This window comes from Coturnix japonica, chromosome 8 (assembly GCF_001577835.2).
Source record: "Coturnix japonica isolate 7356 chromosome 8, Coturnix japonica 2.1, whole genome shotgun sequence".
Taxonomy (NCBI): Eukaryota; Metazoa; Chordata; class Aves; order Galliformes; family Phasianidae; genus Coturnix; species Coturnix japonica.
In genome coordinates this window covers 6983254-7001294 of record NC_029523.1, presented here as the reverse complement: position 1 = coordinate 7001294, position 18041 = coordinate 6983254, and the positions used below count along the sequence as shown (strand labels likewise).

At 40.8% G+C, this 18041-nt stretch overlaps 1 protein-coding gene across 1 annotated transcript in view; it reads right to left on the bottom strand.

Annotated features, from left to right (window-relative positions):
* DNM3 (dynamin 3) overlaps positions 1-18041 on the bottom strand; it is a 156696-nt gene that overhangs the window by 53312 nt on the left and 85343 nt on the right. The window contains 1 exon segment of the mRNA XM_015869656.2: positions 7213-7322. Coding sequence (XP_015725142.2) covers positions 7213-7322 — 110 coding nt within the window.

The window sequence follows — 18041 nt, the reverse complement described above, 5'->3', positions numbered from 1 at the left end:
ATGGCAGCCTTCACCCCTTTAACCTCTCCCACCGCAGAAGAGTTGTAGTAAGAAAATACAGTAATGGATTAAGGGATTTGAAAGCACTCAATAGGAAACCAAGTAGTGTCAGTAAGACTGAAGAGTGATCCCAGTTGTGAGATTCCTGTCCCACCAGTTCCAGCTTTGACTTGTCAGCATTGCACATGGAGAGTTCCACCGTCTGTGCAACAGCAGAGCTAGCGGAACCAGGCTCAACAGTGCAATAACAATAAAGACTGAAAATCACAAAGAAGTTTCTGGATACCTGCTGTAGTGGAAGCAGTACCAACAGAGTTCCCTCCACAGCAGCTGCATGATGAAACTGCTTGCTATCCGGACAAGTGCTGTATCTCAAGACATACAGCAGTTCTTGCAACTCCTTAACACCAATATAAGGTTAAATATTTATTTCCGACAAGCTTGGAAAGATGTTAAAGGTAACCAGTCTATATACATTACAAATCCTGTTGATACGCAAGCATATAAATAAATGCATGTCCACACATTAACTGTATGCACAGACAGCTTTTTAGACTGACTTGGATCTGGAACATTTCAGTAGACAAAGCTGTACTGTATGTGCAGGTGTTGGGGTTTTTTTTTCTTTTTTTTCTTTTTTTGAGAGAGAAAAAAAATACAAACCAAGATTAAATGCAAAAGCACTTATTCTTTCCCCTAAACCTCCCTATATATTTATAGGAGGAGACAGAATAGAAATTAGAGAATATCACTGAAATTTTAGGATTGTGCTTATCGGACAATTTGATCATGCAAAGAACACAAAGCACATGGAACTTAAATAGTGACACGGAAGCAAGTGGAACTACTGACGAATAAAGGGCTGTCTTCCTTTACAGGCATTTCAAACACCTGAAATGACTGCATTGCTGAACTTCTTGTCTTTTTAGGAACATGCAAACAGAAGGGAAAACAAACACAAAATGTGGAGCCAAATGCAAATCGGCCTGATTTTATTCCACAATAAATGCAAAAGAATGAATTCCGAGGTATCTTTGAAAATAAGCTTCATATTTAATGACTTAAAATAAGGAGAAAATAACAGAATCCAGACACACCAAACACACATGCACGACAAAGACAACCTTGAATAAAACTCCACAGATATCCCCTGCTTATTCAACCTGCAGCTCCACTGGATATATTCTGCTTCTTTGACCTACTCTTAGTTTGCCATTTTAAACACTTGCAATTCCACAACGTCTGGCTTGACTATATGCACTATTTTTCTTATAAGAAAGCTCTACTAAAGGCCCCATAAATCATATATTTTAAAGAAATGAAGCTGACCATCTGCTATGAGTTAACTGCAGTGACTAACATTTTCTATCAAGGCATGCCATTCCAGATCAGCACAATGTGAATGTTAATTAAAATTAATTACACATGTCTCTGAAGATGTTTTTCTTAATATCCAGAAAAGCCAAAGAGACCATCTCTGAGACAATGTCGAGAAATAACAGCATTGAAGGATTTTACCATTAACTCATAGAAGTGATCTCCCAAAAGTACAGCCATGTCTTCAAGTTCACACACCCAAATACAGACACAAATGAATTTAAGGTGAAAATGGATCGAAGATGTGCTGATTAGCATACAGCCAATCCTTAACAATCGAATGTCTCAATTTCTATATGAAAAACAGAAGAGAAATGTGGCCAGAGCTAGCGCCATGAAGGGCAACATCTGCCGTGGTAACAGTAAATGGCACAAAAATACTCCGTAACTCCATAGACAAGAAGGCTTGATCATTTTTGTAGTAGGGGATGAAAGGCTGATTCGGAACCTGCCTTGAGGGCCACACAGATGCAAAAGCAGCTCCCAGCTGTCAGAGCCCCACCACATACCTCTGCTTCCACAGATGTGGCACTGATGCACATTCTGGGTCACACTGAGCAAGGAAGGAGAACTTATCCTGCAAGCTGAGTCAAGTTCACCAGCCATGACTTGGCCCGTGCTTACAGCACCTGTCTTTCTGCTGGAAGATCCTACACAATCTCTCACGGAATTTTCTTGGAGTGTAACTCACATATAAGATATGGGTTTGCCATTTAAGATTCTTTCCCCGAGAGCCCCTTTTTGCTCCTTAATGCCAGTTTCAGACCACCTGTCTACCATCCTGTAAGATAAATATTGTGCAAAGAATTCTTGTCAGTAACGACAAAAATGAAATATCCCAGAATTATTATTATTATTTTAATGGAATGTAGGTGGGGCACTAAGAGTAGCTATCCTTTGTGTTTGTATATTTTCCCCATTCTTAGACATTGTACTCACCAGCAGCTTATAGCTTGTTTACAAATCCCAGCAGCTGTGTGTGTTTGTGTGTTGCTTTTAGATATATATATTTTTAATTAAATGGATTTTATTTCTTACTTTTCTAACAGAGAGGACTGTGAATAGCTTACAGTCCAGCTCTTCCTGGGGCTTAGTTTTCTTAGCAATTCAAAAACAGTAACTAACATACATCTCACCATAGGCTTTCTCCTTCAGCCTGGCTTCCATCCAACAGCCCCTCTGACCCGGTCTCCTTTCACTAGTTGCCTTTACTTTGGCTGTTTCCCAATTTCCCCTATATATGGATTGCAGTTAACCATTTGTTGTTTGTAAGAAAGAATTCAGTACTTAAGGTTCTAATGCATCTAGAGTCCCAGAGAAGAATTATGCTCTATCCCCTTCTAGAGCAAAACTTCGCCAACAACAGGCACACAAAATATACTGCTGTACCTTTCACTTAGTAAACACAGCATTCTTCCCTGGGTCCTACAAGGCAGTGCCATTTCTTGGGCAATACAATTCCTGACAGTAAGAGTGTGCTCAAGACACAACAGCTCCATTTCCAGTCCTGTTGTGTCCCCTCCACATTTTCTTTTGACGACTCTCCTCTTTGTATTCATCTGTTTCTCAGATTAAGGATTTGTTTCTCCAATAAAACTGCCCCAGACAGTCAGCCCTCATGCAGAGATGTTAGCTTTGTCACACTGCTTCACAAATACTGAGGAGCATTTCAGTCACAGGAAACTATTCTACTGAAGATAAACAGAACAGTGGTTTAAATGCTTTGCATTCATTTCTCACATCCTCCTGGTATACAGAACCACAGAGTGAAGGAACGTAACAGGTTATATTTCTCGTCAGGATCCCGACTGGAAGGAAATAAGCTGGATCTACTTCTTTGGCCCCAAAGAAAGAACTGGGTCTGAAGAGGAACAAAGATTCCTGCATAAGAAAGGCAAATGATCCTGAAGGAAGGCACATTTAAAACTACAGTTCTTGTCCCAAACCCCAGTACTTTAATAAAATGCAAATTGGTACATTTTTATACACGAGGAATAGGCAAAGGATCTGAACTGAAATCCCAAAAGGAAAGGAAATTCCCTGCAATGGGAAGCATTTGTTTGTTCTTGAACTCTGCACAGATCCATCATCCAACTCTCACACATCCATCAGTTTTGACGGCAAAGGTGAATCTGTATGAGCACATGTAATGACAAGAATTTCCTCCATCCTTAGCTCTGCTTCATCAAGTCAATCAGCAGCTATGTCTACACAACTTTGCTAGCGCTTCATCTCCTCATACCAGGAGGAAAAGCCTTACATTGTGTTTTCAAGAGAATCAAAAGCTGACTCCAATCCTTGAGCTCCGTCCCTCTGGGAATACTGGGCAGAACTCACAAGCAGCATCATGGTGTACCTCACTGCATAGTGAAGACCATCCAGAACTCAAGTCCTTCACAACATTTGCTAATAATCACTGTTCTTAGAGCACAATTACATTCACTATCACTCTCCTTCTTATAAGAGTGAGCAAAAGTACTGTGGAGATAGGAAGAAAGGAGAAAAGGATGGCCTACATAAAATAGCACTCGCTTTCTTGAGAGCCTTAGACACATACTGCTCAATCCTGCGGCCCCATCTCAGTTTCTTAAGATGCAGATTCACATAGACAGACACTGCCTACAGTGATTCTGAAGTCAAAGGACACTTTCTCTAATGTACCTGGCTCTAGTATCCAGTGCAGCTAAGGTAAGTAAGCTAGAGAAGCCCATCTACTAAGGTCTTCCATGACCTTAATAAATTAAGTACATGGGCCCACTCAAAAACTTTGAATAAATCATTAAGCTTGCTAAAAAGCATAACTCTGACATTGCACAACCTTGTTACTTAAGCGACACTCTATCTATTTTGCACAAAGGGTTTTCTTTTTCCTTTTTTCTTTTTTCTTATTTCTTATATATATATATATTTGACTTTAATTAGAAAGTAACAAGAAAAGAATTTAATTATTTCACAATGCCGGCTTTTCATAGCTGCACAATCATGTACATTTCATGAGAATTTATCTTCACTGTGAAATCAATCGTCACAGTCTCCATTTACTATACATTACCAAGTCACATTTGATTCCTGTCAGAGAACTGTTGACTCCTGCAGTAAATCAAAATGACAAATACTGTTAAGTTTCCTTCTGCTCTATCCCCTAAACTCCTAACTCAAGATGGTTTTTCCTTCTACACAGTGAAATGAGCGTTTTCCTGGTAACTGTATTTCAGAACTGGAAAGGTTTTCATAAATGGAAAAAATGCAATGCATAATCCAGGAAACTATTGAAATGTACAGTATCAGAAACATATGGCTGTAGCAAAATACCTATGCAGTGAGGGGCTGGGAAGGAAAATGAGAACAAGCTGATTAAAATTCCTCTCCTAAACAGATATTCTTTGAAAATTAAAGTATTTTCAGAGGACATTCAGAAAACTCGCAAAATCAAGGAAAAACAAACAAACAAACACCCTACGGATTATGGAAAAAGGAGATACGGAATAATCTCCATGCTATCGTCAGTCAGTCTGGAACAGATGATTTTGCCTTTGTTCTTTAATGATCCACATCTTAAATAGTAAAATGTTTCCATAACCAGAACCCTCCATGGGCAAACTCAGAAAACTGATTTCTTTCCCAATTACAAGGTTTTAGAAAGAAAGTAGAAACTAAGTTAATCATTACATGAATTTTGACAAAGCAAACAATATTTGGTGCCCTCTACTCTCAGAAAGCAGATCAATGTATCGGCATAAAATAAAACAACAAGGAAACTCCTCATTTCAACATATTTTTACCACTTTCTTGTTTCAGTTTCTCCAGGAAACTGGGAAAGGGAACATGGTGTCCAGCTGAGGGCTGGATAGCTTTGCTCAACTCGCAGCATCCCACCTTCTGCTGAAACAATCTATGAATTTAGGAGACACTGAAAAGCAAACTGATACTCAGCTTGGTTTGACTGACTTGTGCCAGAAGGCAAATCTGGGGAAATATGACAAAAATCAGTTGCTTCACAATAACTGAGGGGCTGCTGTTGTAATTAGAGTTCAGTAAACATCTCTTCAAGAACAAGTTCTGCCTCCTTTTAAGCCGGAGGACCACCTTTGTAAACAGCCTCTCCCAAGGCAGTTATTTTGTCATCTTATCACTCTGCTGTCAAGTCTCAGCATGCCCATATAGACATACGGGTGTTTTTAGAGCAGCCTGCAGATGCTGGAGGCTCTACTTGCAGCCCAAATGGGCACGGTTATTACAGACATGGCAAACATTTTAGACATCTGACTTTGAGATCTTTGCTGTCTGGTGTGCATGAAGATGCATGAAAATGTAAATGTGCAATGCTCAAATAAATCCCATAATTGCCAAAGGAAATGCTTGCTTATCTTCAATTTTCATGGCAGTTCAGTGATTGTTATTTAAGATGATGACAGCATTCAAATGTTAGTCAAACAAAAGAGAAACAATGAGGCTAAACTTCACAGATTTCCTATGGAAGGCTGACATCAAGCCACCATGACAGCTACCCTTCCTGACTCAAGTATGTGCAATGATGGGACGACGGACGAGTCACACATCTATAGCATAAATACATTAATTCCCAGCATTTGAAGAGACAAGATGAAAAGTTTTGCAAAGTTTGTATCTGTGCTCCAGAAATGCTTGCTGGGAATAAGATTTCAGAGACATGCTTTCAAAGGACATCTCCTGGCAAACAATGTCCACATGTGGGTTAGCTGAGATGTCAGCAAATGCAGGCAAAGCCTCCTTGGGGCAGTTCAGAGCGAGACTCACATTGCGTCCTCATGTTTCTGGAGCCAGCAGAAACTTGACAGCCCAGAAATCCTGTGCTTTGCCTTTGCTTTGCAGGAGGGAGGGGCACTCCTTGCTTCTGAAAGAACTATTTCTGGCCAGTTCAGGAGCAACAACAGCTGGCTCTGCAGGGAGCCACATCCAGCCTTCATCATCTTGAACATCTGAATGTATTGCCTAGCTTTAGTGACTGGAGGGGGATTGGAGGTGAAGGGACTCAGCAGAAAAGAAGAAAACAATGGCAATGATGAATGCTATCACTAGAAGACATTTTACTAATTTTCCTGAAGAAATTACAGAACTTGCATTTCATCTGCTGCAGTGCAATTCCACTTATCTAACTGCAAATGCAGTATTGAATCTGTCAATAAATTAATGAAAATACAGGCCATTTGTATGCCTTCAGGTGGCCTCATGTTATCTGGACTTAGTTGTGCAGTTATCTGAATTGGCTCTGCCCTCTTAGTGGGCTTCCTCAGAGTGACCAATCCCTCAAATCAGAGGGCAGAGTCTGAAAGAAAAGTCTGAAGCAAAACACTACAAAGGAAAGACTCCAGTGAACTGAAAATGAAGAGGATTTTCATTTGCTCTCCATTCAGCTCTATTTAAACCCAAACAAACAATGAAATGACTCTCAAGATTACAGACAAGCAAGTTTTTCCACTGGAGAAAGTGGAAAGCAATGACGTTTTGGTGATTTACACCAGTAGAATCTGGTCACAAGGTACAGAAGTCATGAATGTTTTGGTAAGCCTAGGAGACTGCCAAACAAAACACAAATAAGATCAGGAGATGATTATTCAACCATACAGAAAAACTAAATGACGAATCATGGAGCATTTCACCCCACGAGTGGCCAGGAGGAGGGATACTAACCCTTCAACTCATCATTATGCAACAGCAAAAAAGCAGATAAATCAAAAGGATCAACGTTTTGTTCACTCAACACAGTAGAAATAGTAGAACTGCAGTTCCAGTTATTAAAATGCTCAGTCAGATACACCTTAATGCAATTATCTGCCAAAAAGCACATTCTCTTACCTCTGCTCTGTGTTAAACAATGCAAAGATATGTTTGCTAGACATGAAGCTCTTTTCAACATCACGCACTTTCAAGTTGTCCAGAGGAAGCATGTACTTCTTCTCTTTTTCCTAGGAAAAAACAGATCATACCATCACTGTGTAAGAAGACTCAAAGACGTCTGATACCAACATGCTCTGTTCAGTCAGCAGGGTCTTTTAGTACATTTATTATAAGAGTATATCTAAAATGTCTGGCTGTATTTCACAGACATAACCACAAAAAAAATGAGATGTCAGACACAGTTGTTTTTCTCTGATCCTATAAAAAATTTTCCTAACAAAACCAAAAAAGTCCACCAGAAATAAATACGCATCTACATTTATTCTTCTCCCTTCTGAACTCTAAAAAGACGCAGATTTGACCAAAAGGAATCTAACCAGATTCTAATACAGAACACTCCTACCGCGTCCGTGTAGCAACTGGAGTAAGCTGCGATACTAAATTCATCTATTTAGAAGTACTGTTAATTTGGCCGACATTTCATGATCCCTGGGACAGAATTTCTTTCTGCTAGTCAAGCATACAAAATCACAGAAAATCAAATATATACATTTCACACAGACAAAACTGGACTCCACTCTAACCACTATCCATACAATAGGCATTATCTGCTCTCTCCTGCTGTTGTGAACTCTTATTTATTCTCTTATGTTTCGCACCCTCATTAGCAGCACAGTCTCATTTACAGCAGAATTGGTACAATTTCACCTTTTCTAAGTTTCTGGGTTCTAGTCACTCTAAATCAAGGACTAGTAACACTAACAAGCTAATTTACAATGTCTGAACAATAAAGTTCTAAGATTGTGAACAAGTCCTGTTGTGTTTAGCTTTGTTGAAGTCCTGTTATTGATAGAGAAACCAGGGCAAAACTCTCTGTTCTCCTCTGCTAATACAGTTCATGCTAAGTAGATGTCATTTAAAGACAAGAGGGGCATCACCTGCATCAGAGGATTTATGCACTTGAACTCGTGCAGTGAATACCAATGGTATTCTCCTGAACTTGGTTATTCAATAACCCTATGGAAGAAGTTCAGTTAATCACCAAAGGAAAAAAACTGAGGATTCCTTCATAGTTTCTTACCTGGCAGCATGGACTAAGACTGCCTGGCATCCATATGACCATCATTAGAATTAGCTGTGAAATCTAGCACCCATTGCATTTGCTGAAGAACTGAACAGGACACTGCTCAGTAAGAAACATCCATGTGATAACAGTTTATTGTGCTGCAAAACAGTAAAATTCAGCTAGCAATTGTTTTTTCTTTGTACATATTCCCTGGTCACTTCCATAAGAAATATACAACTGTAACTTCCATGCAAAGGACTGGAAGAAGTTCTAGCTGTTCTGCAATGTGTGTGCTGGGAGGGCAGAAGCAATAACACTTGGCTAAGCTTCAGCAGATTGCAAAACTAAATTGGATGGGAATGTATCTACAAGTGAAACTATAAAAATATTACAGGGACGTATCCAACGACGGCTCACTTTCCTAGACAGCTTTATAACAGGCCTCAGTAGAGGAAAAATGCATATTTTCAAAGGTCCTTCTGGCAAAGCTTGGCTACTCCTGTCAAATCCAGAGTGGAAGCGTTACATAAAAGTTATCTGATGCATCTTCAAACTGTGTTTAGATCAGCCATCTTAAAAAGTGCACCCAACTAAAGATCACATCTAGCATATTCTACACTCTCCTATCTAATGTGAATTATAGTGAAAGACTCTTTAGTTCTGTTCTCTACAGCTGTTCATATCATCATCATACATCAGTGTTCATATCTATATCCTGCTCACATTCAATTACATACTGTGAACGTTTGGGTAAGGAAATTGAAGGGAGAGGATAGTGTCACACATCCATTAAATGTTATCACTGAGATAAACAGAACTAAGCAAAGCACATTAGCAATTTGCTAATTAAAAATAATTAAAAAAAAAAAAAAAAAAAGGAAATAAGTAGTAAATACAACTAAACCTGGAACTTAAAGTATGTGTGGATAAAAAGGAGAAGAGCACCGTCCTCTACCATTGATTTTGATTTGTGTGACCTGTGTGTGACATTATAAATCTACTTCTTGGTAGCATTTCACATGTAATGGTGCATTAGCCATTCCATTAGCCCAACTGTTAGTTATGATATGGTGGCATACAACTGTCCTAGCTTATAAATTCAGGAGAAGCCGTATTAACCTGTGAATTAAAAACAAATCATAGCTTTCAATTGAAACCTGGACTAAATTGTAATATAAGTGGCGAGGTGCTGGAACAGACTGGCCAGAGAGGCTGTGGATGCTCTGACCCTGGAGGGGTTCAAGGCCAGGTTGGATGGGGCCACGGGCAACATGACTGGGTTGGAACTGGATGACCCTCAAAGTCACTTCCAACCCAAACTATTCTATGACTCTACAAATCACTTATGATTCCATTACCAGAAATGTGAATGCTTTAGATGAAGAGCTTGTTCAGACAGACACTGTTTACTGATAAACCAAGCAACAGATGAGTAAAAATAGCACCCAGTGAAAAAACTACACCAAGAATCGGATTGTCTATTCAGAAGTAGGAAAGTTTTATAAATGTTTGGTGCCAAACTGTGAGAAAGTGTTTGTTCTGTCGCCACCAGGAAAAAGGAAATGCCTATTGAAGGCTAAGAAGTGGTTGGTATTTATTTACATGGCCTCCTACCCACATGCTGAGACAGAGCAGTTTCCAAGAAAGGGAAATCATAGGGTGCCTGTGCCTGGAATTCTAACAGAGACAGTATGTCACACATGAGAGATCAGACCTAAATGTTGCCTAATTCCAGGAGAGAAGTATTACTGCAATATTCAGGCATGGCAGCAAAACTCAATGCTTTTTTTTTTTTTTTTTTTTTCCTAAACATTTAGAAATGTATCTGTATAAAACTGTGTGAGCTAATTTAATGTAAGATGAATATAACAACATTTCAGCCTCGGCTCAATTAATACTGTGTTACGGAAGGCCAAAAATCTCCAGCCAGGACTGTATCTGTGAAGCTGACAGCATAGAAAATAGGGAATGTACGAAACCAGAGAGGAATGGGGCTAGGCACACTTCTACAAGTGACGACATGCACATAGCTGTGGGTCCAGTTTGTCCCCTCAGCATTTGTTCTTCTTTATTTATAGATTTTTATTTTTATAATGGGGCAGAGAACTTAAGCATGACATGAGGGGAAAAATGAAGCGTGACATGAAGGGAAAAACCAGCACATGCTGATCTCATGTACAGGCTTTGCTTCTCTTTTTCCTATACAGTGTAGAGGAGCAGAGGGAAAAAGTGGGAGGCAGCACAGCCCATTCCTGTCTCTCTGACATTAAAAAAAAAGAAAAAAGCCTATAATGCACCTTAGAAAAACAAACCAACCTGCAAGCCTGCAAGGCCTTCCGACTCTTGAGACCATGTTTCACCACCCTTGGGCATAAGTAGCACTCACGTCCTTAATGGACTGGTTCTCTCCTGCACTCTGACAGGCAAATAGGCTGCCAGGAACTGACAGCATGATGTAAATATGCCATATTACAACTGCCCCTTCCTTCTCCAGTGTTTAAATGTACTAAAAATAAATACTGCTGAAGTCCAAGATGGCACAAGGGATGCAAAAAATACTAAAGCAGCTCCCCTCCCCCAGCCATGTTCCAGCCAGTACTTCCCACCTAATGAACTTCATTTTCTTTTCAGCCGGAGACACAAATGATGCACAACTGCATTCCCCCACATTTCTGCTTCTGCAGCTTTGTAGGTTCTGTCAGACCAGCAGAAGAAACCTTGGATGCAATTTTCACAGATATTGATTTACTTCCTCATCTTCCAGTTATCAAAGTGCATTATCATTTCTCACTTCAGGATGGTTACTACACAACAGTGTGCAGGACAAAACACACTCCCTGTCTTACAGTGGCTTAAACTCATAAACTGAGGAAGGACAGATTTGAATGGAGGTCTGTGAGCAGCAGACAAAATGGTCAATGCTTGTATTTGGTTTACCCCACCAGCACTGCACTGCTCTCTGCATTAGGTTCTCCCTCAGCATATCACACCTACCTCTCACCTGACCTCGTGGTCATGGTCTTTAGGAGCAGCTGGTGATGGCAGGCCATGATTAAGGAATCCTGCAAGCAGGGTGCTAATGCATCTCGGTGAACACCAAGGCCAAGCAACTGCTTGGCAAAGCAGTTAAGCAGCAGAGACACACAAGAACAGCTAAATTATGTTCTACAGCACTGTACTCTTGGATAGCTGGATCATTACCCCACTTTACAGACAGGAACAGGCACAAGAAGTGGTGGCTAGTGAACCTGCTGTGCCAGGGTGATCTGAATTAAAGAACAAATATGAACAAAAAAAGTGCAAGGAAATGCTGGTGATGTGCTGAAAATACACCTACGTAATCTTGAAATGGCAGAGACTTATTTACATATACAGGAGATGCACACATTGCCAGCACAGAAAGGAGCACTCTGAGTGATTTGATAAGAATGCAAACTAAGAGTTTCAAAGCAACTTTCACAGAATTTAAATCTATTTCCAGGAGTTACCTGCATTCTAACATTAACTATCCGCAAGAGCATTTTACTGTCCTTCTGTTTCAGTTTATTTTTCTCAGTTTAATAAGCCATACTGCATCTTCACAACATCTTTGCTTGACCACACTTGGCTTTACAGCATGCCCTGAAAAATGAAGTGTAAGATACTTCTTATAAGATACAGCTGTAGGAAACGTAACTCTGAAGTGTCTATAAAACAAAGAAGGAGCTTCTTGAACAGAAGAGCAAAGCATCTATAAATTTTCTACCATAGTTACAGAAAACACAGCAAAAGAACACTTAGTGAACTGCAGATGATAAAACCGTGTTCCTTCTACCTATGCACTCCTCCCTGCAGCCTTCCACACTCAGCCCCTACATGGTTTTAGAGATTGATGATAAAGCACTGAAATCAAGCACTTCTCCAACATTTTCTTTCCTTTGACCACTGAAACCAGATCGGTTTTAACCACCACGCAGATCATCTTTTCCAAGAAAGAACCACATACTTAGCAGCATTTTCGACACAGCCAGCTGACTTCTGTTGAATAAAAGGATGTTTTTTCTTTTAAATTTCCTGTTGCAGCTGCTGAGAGTTTGCCCCCATAGATCCCAGTTCTTCAATGATGTCAGCCGCCCAGGCATCAAGAAGCATTATCATATATATACGAATGATTCCCTAAGTGCTCAAGCAGAAGTTTTCAGGCAAAAAATGAAAAACAGTTCATGCATCTCCTCTCATCCCACCCTCCACCCCCTCCCCGCTGCCTTCCAGACCCCTCTGCAGGCAGGCAGACTGTTCCCATGCCCATTCTGATGGCAGTGTGTGCCTGGGGACTCTCTAACTTTGCCACACCACAATGGATGTACCTTATGTAGAGAGCAATATTACCACCTGTATCTACACTGACATGAATAACTGAGTATTAGAAAACTTCCACATACTTGAGGAAAAGATGTAACTATACAATACAAAGCAGGCATCAGTTCGAGCCACTGCACCTCCACTCCTCTGTGCCAATAACACCAGGAGACACTTGCATGAATAGTGCTCAAGAGTTTATGAAACTTTTGTGAAACTCTTTATCATCAGAAGACCACAACTGAAGTGAGCAGAATGACCTCTGGATGATCCCGCTTGCTCTGTCTCCTCCAGCCCTCTTCCTACCAACCTGATCTCGCCCACAGGGTGAATATCTTGCTGTCCTGAGGGACCATAAGCCCCAGCACATGCTGCAATGCAGCAACACACTAAAAGCCCTCTCTGGACACTAAAAGTTCAGCCCATCCAGACTGCTAGCATGGCATACAACCATCCTCCCAGCAGCCTAATTCCCAGCTCTAGAGCTCTTCTGCCATTCTTCTCATCCCTCTCCTTATCCCCTATGGAGGGTAACTGCATCCCTTTCTATTGATGCAGACCCTGAACGGCTGGATCGAAAATAAAAATTGCAGTTCTTTCACTGGTACTCCCTGTGCCTTCCCATAATCAGTGCATCCAACACAAGTATAACAGTTTTGGGAATACGGAACAACTTCAACATGATTCAAGATTGCTGCTCTTCAAAAGAGGTGTTTGTTCTCACAGGTGGAAGGTCTTTCACTGGTCTGTGGCAGGGAATGTGCTCTCAGTGAAAGGATCAATCCAAGAAAGCGCCTGATGAAGAGGAAATCTCTGTTTAGCTCATATTAGTTAGAATCTTGAAAGGTCATTTTGAATTTGGGAAATCTTGTCTGGGAAAGAAGCCAGCAATTCCTCTGCACTGAAGTGGTGCTGGCATTTCAAATTGAGAGGAAGCCCCGACTGATGAACCAGTTAACAGTCTGGAAAAATTCTGCTTGGATGTGTCTTAGTGACTGCTCAGAAGGGGGGGCGGGGAAGAATATGCTGACCTTTCTATCCCTTGTAATGAAGCCTGCTTGTGACAGCTTGTTTTTCTCTACTGGTGCTCAAGTTCGTATTTTTCTCTCCTCGTCTACTGCAGACCATCCATCAGTCACAGTGCTTTGGGTGAGCAATAGCACAGGCTGGAGGGCTCTGCTGCATCATGTGCGTGCTGGCAGAGGGCACGGTGACAGGGACATACCAGTGACTGACTGTGAGATCTGACTTTTCTGTTGAGTAAGACTTTCCAGCTTCTTTAGCTCCCTCGTCTTCCTCATGAAGATGGCCCTACAAGTATAAGCCTCCTGAAATTCTCTGTGGGTACATGAAGAAGATCCATCTTTGCTGTAGTACTCTTTTTTTTCCCACTGGAATTTCATTTGTTAAAATTGCTTCTGGCTTTTGAATGCACTTCAGTTTCTTTAAAATGAATCCTATTGAAACTCCAGCTCAGGAAGCCAAGGTATAATTTCCTCAGGTACCAGTTGAAATATCCAAGAGAAAGACAGCTTCCAGATCCTTTGTATGCACATAGGCACACAAGCATTTTTGCACATATGTGAAAAGAATTCCTCCTACTGAAATAGAAATATGCAATAATATAATTATGTAATAATAATAAAAAAGCAGGATTTTCCTGAGGCAATGCATCTGTCTCTGCTGGGCTCCTGAAGATGCAACAAAATACACACACATGCAAATTAGCTCATGGTATTTATGCTGCCCTACTTGCTTGTTATCACTAAAAGCTTTCAGACAGTAATCAATTTCACTGCAGTGGAGATTACTGCAAAATGCATTAAGAAGTTCACGCCTGTGGCAATGGTCACTGAAAATATTTTGGAAAGTATCCCAGAAGCATAAGACTTTTTCCAGACATCCAAGAGAAACTCTGGTATGACAGAGCTTCTGGTGTCAAGTCTTCCCCCACCTACTCCCTCCTTTTTCTCCTTTCTCCTCCCCCCTCCACCTTTTTTTCTTCTCTCTGTTATAGCAGCATTTTCAGAAGCTGTATTTCAGCTCCTCCCTCCTTTTTTCTTTTTTTTTTTTTTTTAAACTATTATTTTTTTAAATAAAGAAAACCAAGATACTTGGGTCATGGAAAACACACTTCTGAGACACAACTGTCCAAAGGTATCTCCTGCTTTGCTCTATGTAATATGCAGAAGTGCACACCAGCTTCTAAATTTCATCAAGTTTGAAGATGTTATTGAATGATAACAAAAGAGTGAAGAAACCACATTCTTATTCCTCTATTACAACATTCATATTGATTTTTTAAGTAGCTCTGGGACTATTTCTGTATTAGACAAACAAAGAAAGGGATACATCATCTTTTAGAATTTGAGAAAAAAACAAAAAAAAAGATATCCCAAAATAATGATGTTGATGTGTAAGAAAATCTCTGTCCCTTTAAATTAATGTCTGTTAGACTGAAGCCTCTTCGAAAAAAGTCATCAGGAAACGAACCCAAACAGAAATTCTCTTGAAGTGCAGAGCCAAATTGTTCCTCAAACTGACCTCAGGTCATCTTTGACTGTAACTGTCCACAGACAGAGTTCTCAGCATCATCTGGCCCAGCAGGAACTTGAACACGAGAGGGGACTGCAGACTTTCTCATAGCAAACACAGAACAACAGCTGAACTCTGAGGAAGGAACCTGACACACACGGGCATGGAAACATGAAAAAAAAAGGATGGTAGAGCATCCGAGATGCTGTGAAAAAATTACATTTGACCAGTTAGGAGCAGGAGGAGAGCAGCGAAGGAAACGACATCAAAGCATTCCTTGAAGTTACTGTTATTAAACAAAAAAACATATACCCAAAACACACAACTGGAAGGCTGTGGAAGGTGTCATGTCAGAGCTCCAGGCTGTATGGAAGTACACGAGAGCTGGGCATACGTGATAGTTTTGAAACTGCAAACCCTGCACATTAAATACTACTGTCCCAGAGCTGCTCACCCACAAAAAATTCTTTCCTGATAACAACTCGTTGTTTTCATACATGGGAAAGTGTGTACAACAAAGGCAACACCACACTGCTAGCTGTTCTGATTGTGCTGCTTGTCAGGAGAAAACAGAGAACAGGACCTGTTCCGCTATCACCATAAGGGAAAGCACGTGGGGCTTTCAGTGTACCCCAGTAACACAACTGAAAAGTAAGCACAACTCCTACTGCAGTGGCTGCACGCTCCCTTTAAATACCGAGGCAGATGGTGAATTGAGACAGAACTCAGCAGGGGGTACCAAGCCTGGAAATGCCTACAGCAGCACCTCTGGAAGGAAAGAGGCTTCCTCCAACAGAAATAGCCATAACTGCTCAGCTGTCATCGCTGCCCTTCTGTGTGACTGCAGAACACATTTATTGACAGATCGTCTTTGTCAATTCCATATGTGCTCACCTTTGTGCCCTTGCTGAAACAGAGTGACAAGATAATATCCAAACACCAGATTTGAGAGCTGTCAAATACTTGGCATTGAAAGCAGCTCCCTGTAGGCTCAGCTATGCAGTCTTGAGCAGACAACAATTGTGTCCAACTGTCCAAAGCTGCACTTTGCAGCCAGGCAGAACAGCACACATAGCTAAGAAAACAGGCTAAGAAACATACAAGCTTTAACCTGAAGCAAATTGTCGGCCCTGTGGTATTCATTTCACTTCATTAGAGGTGACAGCTTGAAATTTGTGCTGTAAGAGGCTGAAGGAGCACTGCTATAGCCAAGGGATGTGAGCGGGAGGGCTGTTGCTGCACCAGGCAAGAGGCTCCCCAGGAAGGTGGGCTGCTGAGGAGGCAACCTGTGACAGCTCCATTTCCACCTAAGCAGCCACAAAAACTCGGACAACCAGAGGCTCAGCCATCACTGCTGCAAGCAACACTCAGTGCATCTCAGTGTCTCAGCAGCTCAGAGGAGGAGGGATTTTCCTGCTTACGAATGGTTCACAAAGTCTTCAGTAACTGCCAGATTAAGACTCTTGCAATTGCATCTTTTTACCATCTCAAAATAACACCCTTGTCTGAATTCCTATAGCCAAACATTACTCTGAATCATATCAAACACACTTCTATTCCTCGCCATTTAGGGAGGAAGAAAGTAACTGAATATTCCATTGTGCAGACTAGAGGTTGCGTTAAGACGTAAACACCTGCATCCACTTCATCATCTCTGTTAGGATACTGGCAGTTTGACTCCCCAGGAACACAATTAATGAGCAAAATAATTTTAAGAACTATTGTCATCACATTAAAAATGTGCAACTTTCAGCTTGCACTGAAAAAAACCAAGACTCTAAAAACTCAACAAAGAATGTGTCAACTTTTGCACCAGCAGAGCTGCCTATGGGTGCTTAATGCCAGCTGTCTCAAAGAACCTATGGAATATGCAGTGTCTTTGAGAGCCCCCAGCAGTTTCAGAACGACAATTAAGGTCAGTGCAAGAGGTAGCGACTTCATTGCAAACACAGAAATACAGTTAAAATGGTGTTCTGAAAGCTGATTCAAGTCTACAAGAACAATGACCTTTCATAGTACACCATCACATTACAGATGAGACAGATAATGTCTCTGCTTTTCTAGAAGAAAGAGAATCATTTATTTGGAAAGATAGCGCTTCCTCAAGAATGTAGGTCTTCATCAGTACTGGGAGACAATAGTGTAAATCACCAATACACTGGCCTTCAACTTGCAGGACACAACTGTATTTGTAAAGAAACACTCCAAAGCACATCACTAATTCTACATCACGCCGACATGCAGCGCTGAATTCCCAGACAGGCAGTCAAAGTTCTGGGCAGGAAACCAAATTCCATGATTTTCTTTCTTTAAACACTATGTCAAAACACTCTGACTGCTCGTTCCTTGTGCTTTGAAAGATATACTCCATTACTCCTTAATGTCGTAAGCTTTTTACAGACACTGCAACCAACAAGGAACTGCTGCTGGAAAAAATACATTACAGCTCTTTTCTAACACTGACATACTGAAACTGTTTTAACATGAAGGAGGCAACAAAAAAAAAAGCCAAGTTAAAAGGAAATAACTCCTTTACTAATAGCAGTACAAACTGAAATTTCAGCAAGGAATCCATAAGTGAAATAAACCATCAAGTAGTAACCCCTCCCCACCCCACCCCCCTTCCTCCCCAGGCTGATCCTCTTCCAGATACAAAATAATCCCAGCACTTGCTTTGTAAACTGATTTCATTCTACCAAGCCTTAGCAGCGTAAACCATCTAATTAGCGATCAGTGAGCTGACATTAGGAATCAGTGTGTGAAATCAACAGAGATGATCTTGTAATGTGTTCTAATGGGACAAAGAACAACATTTTAGACAAGCATTTGTTCACTCGTTTTGTTTTCA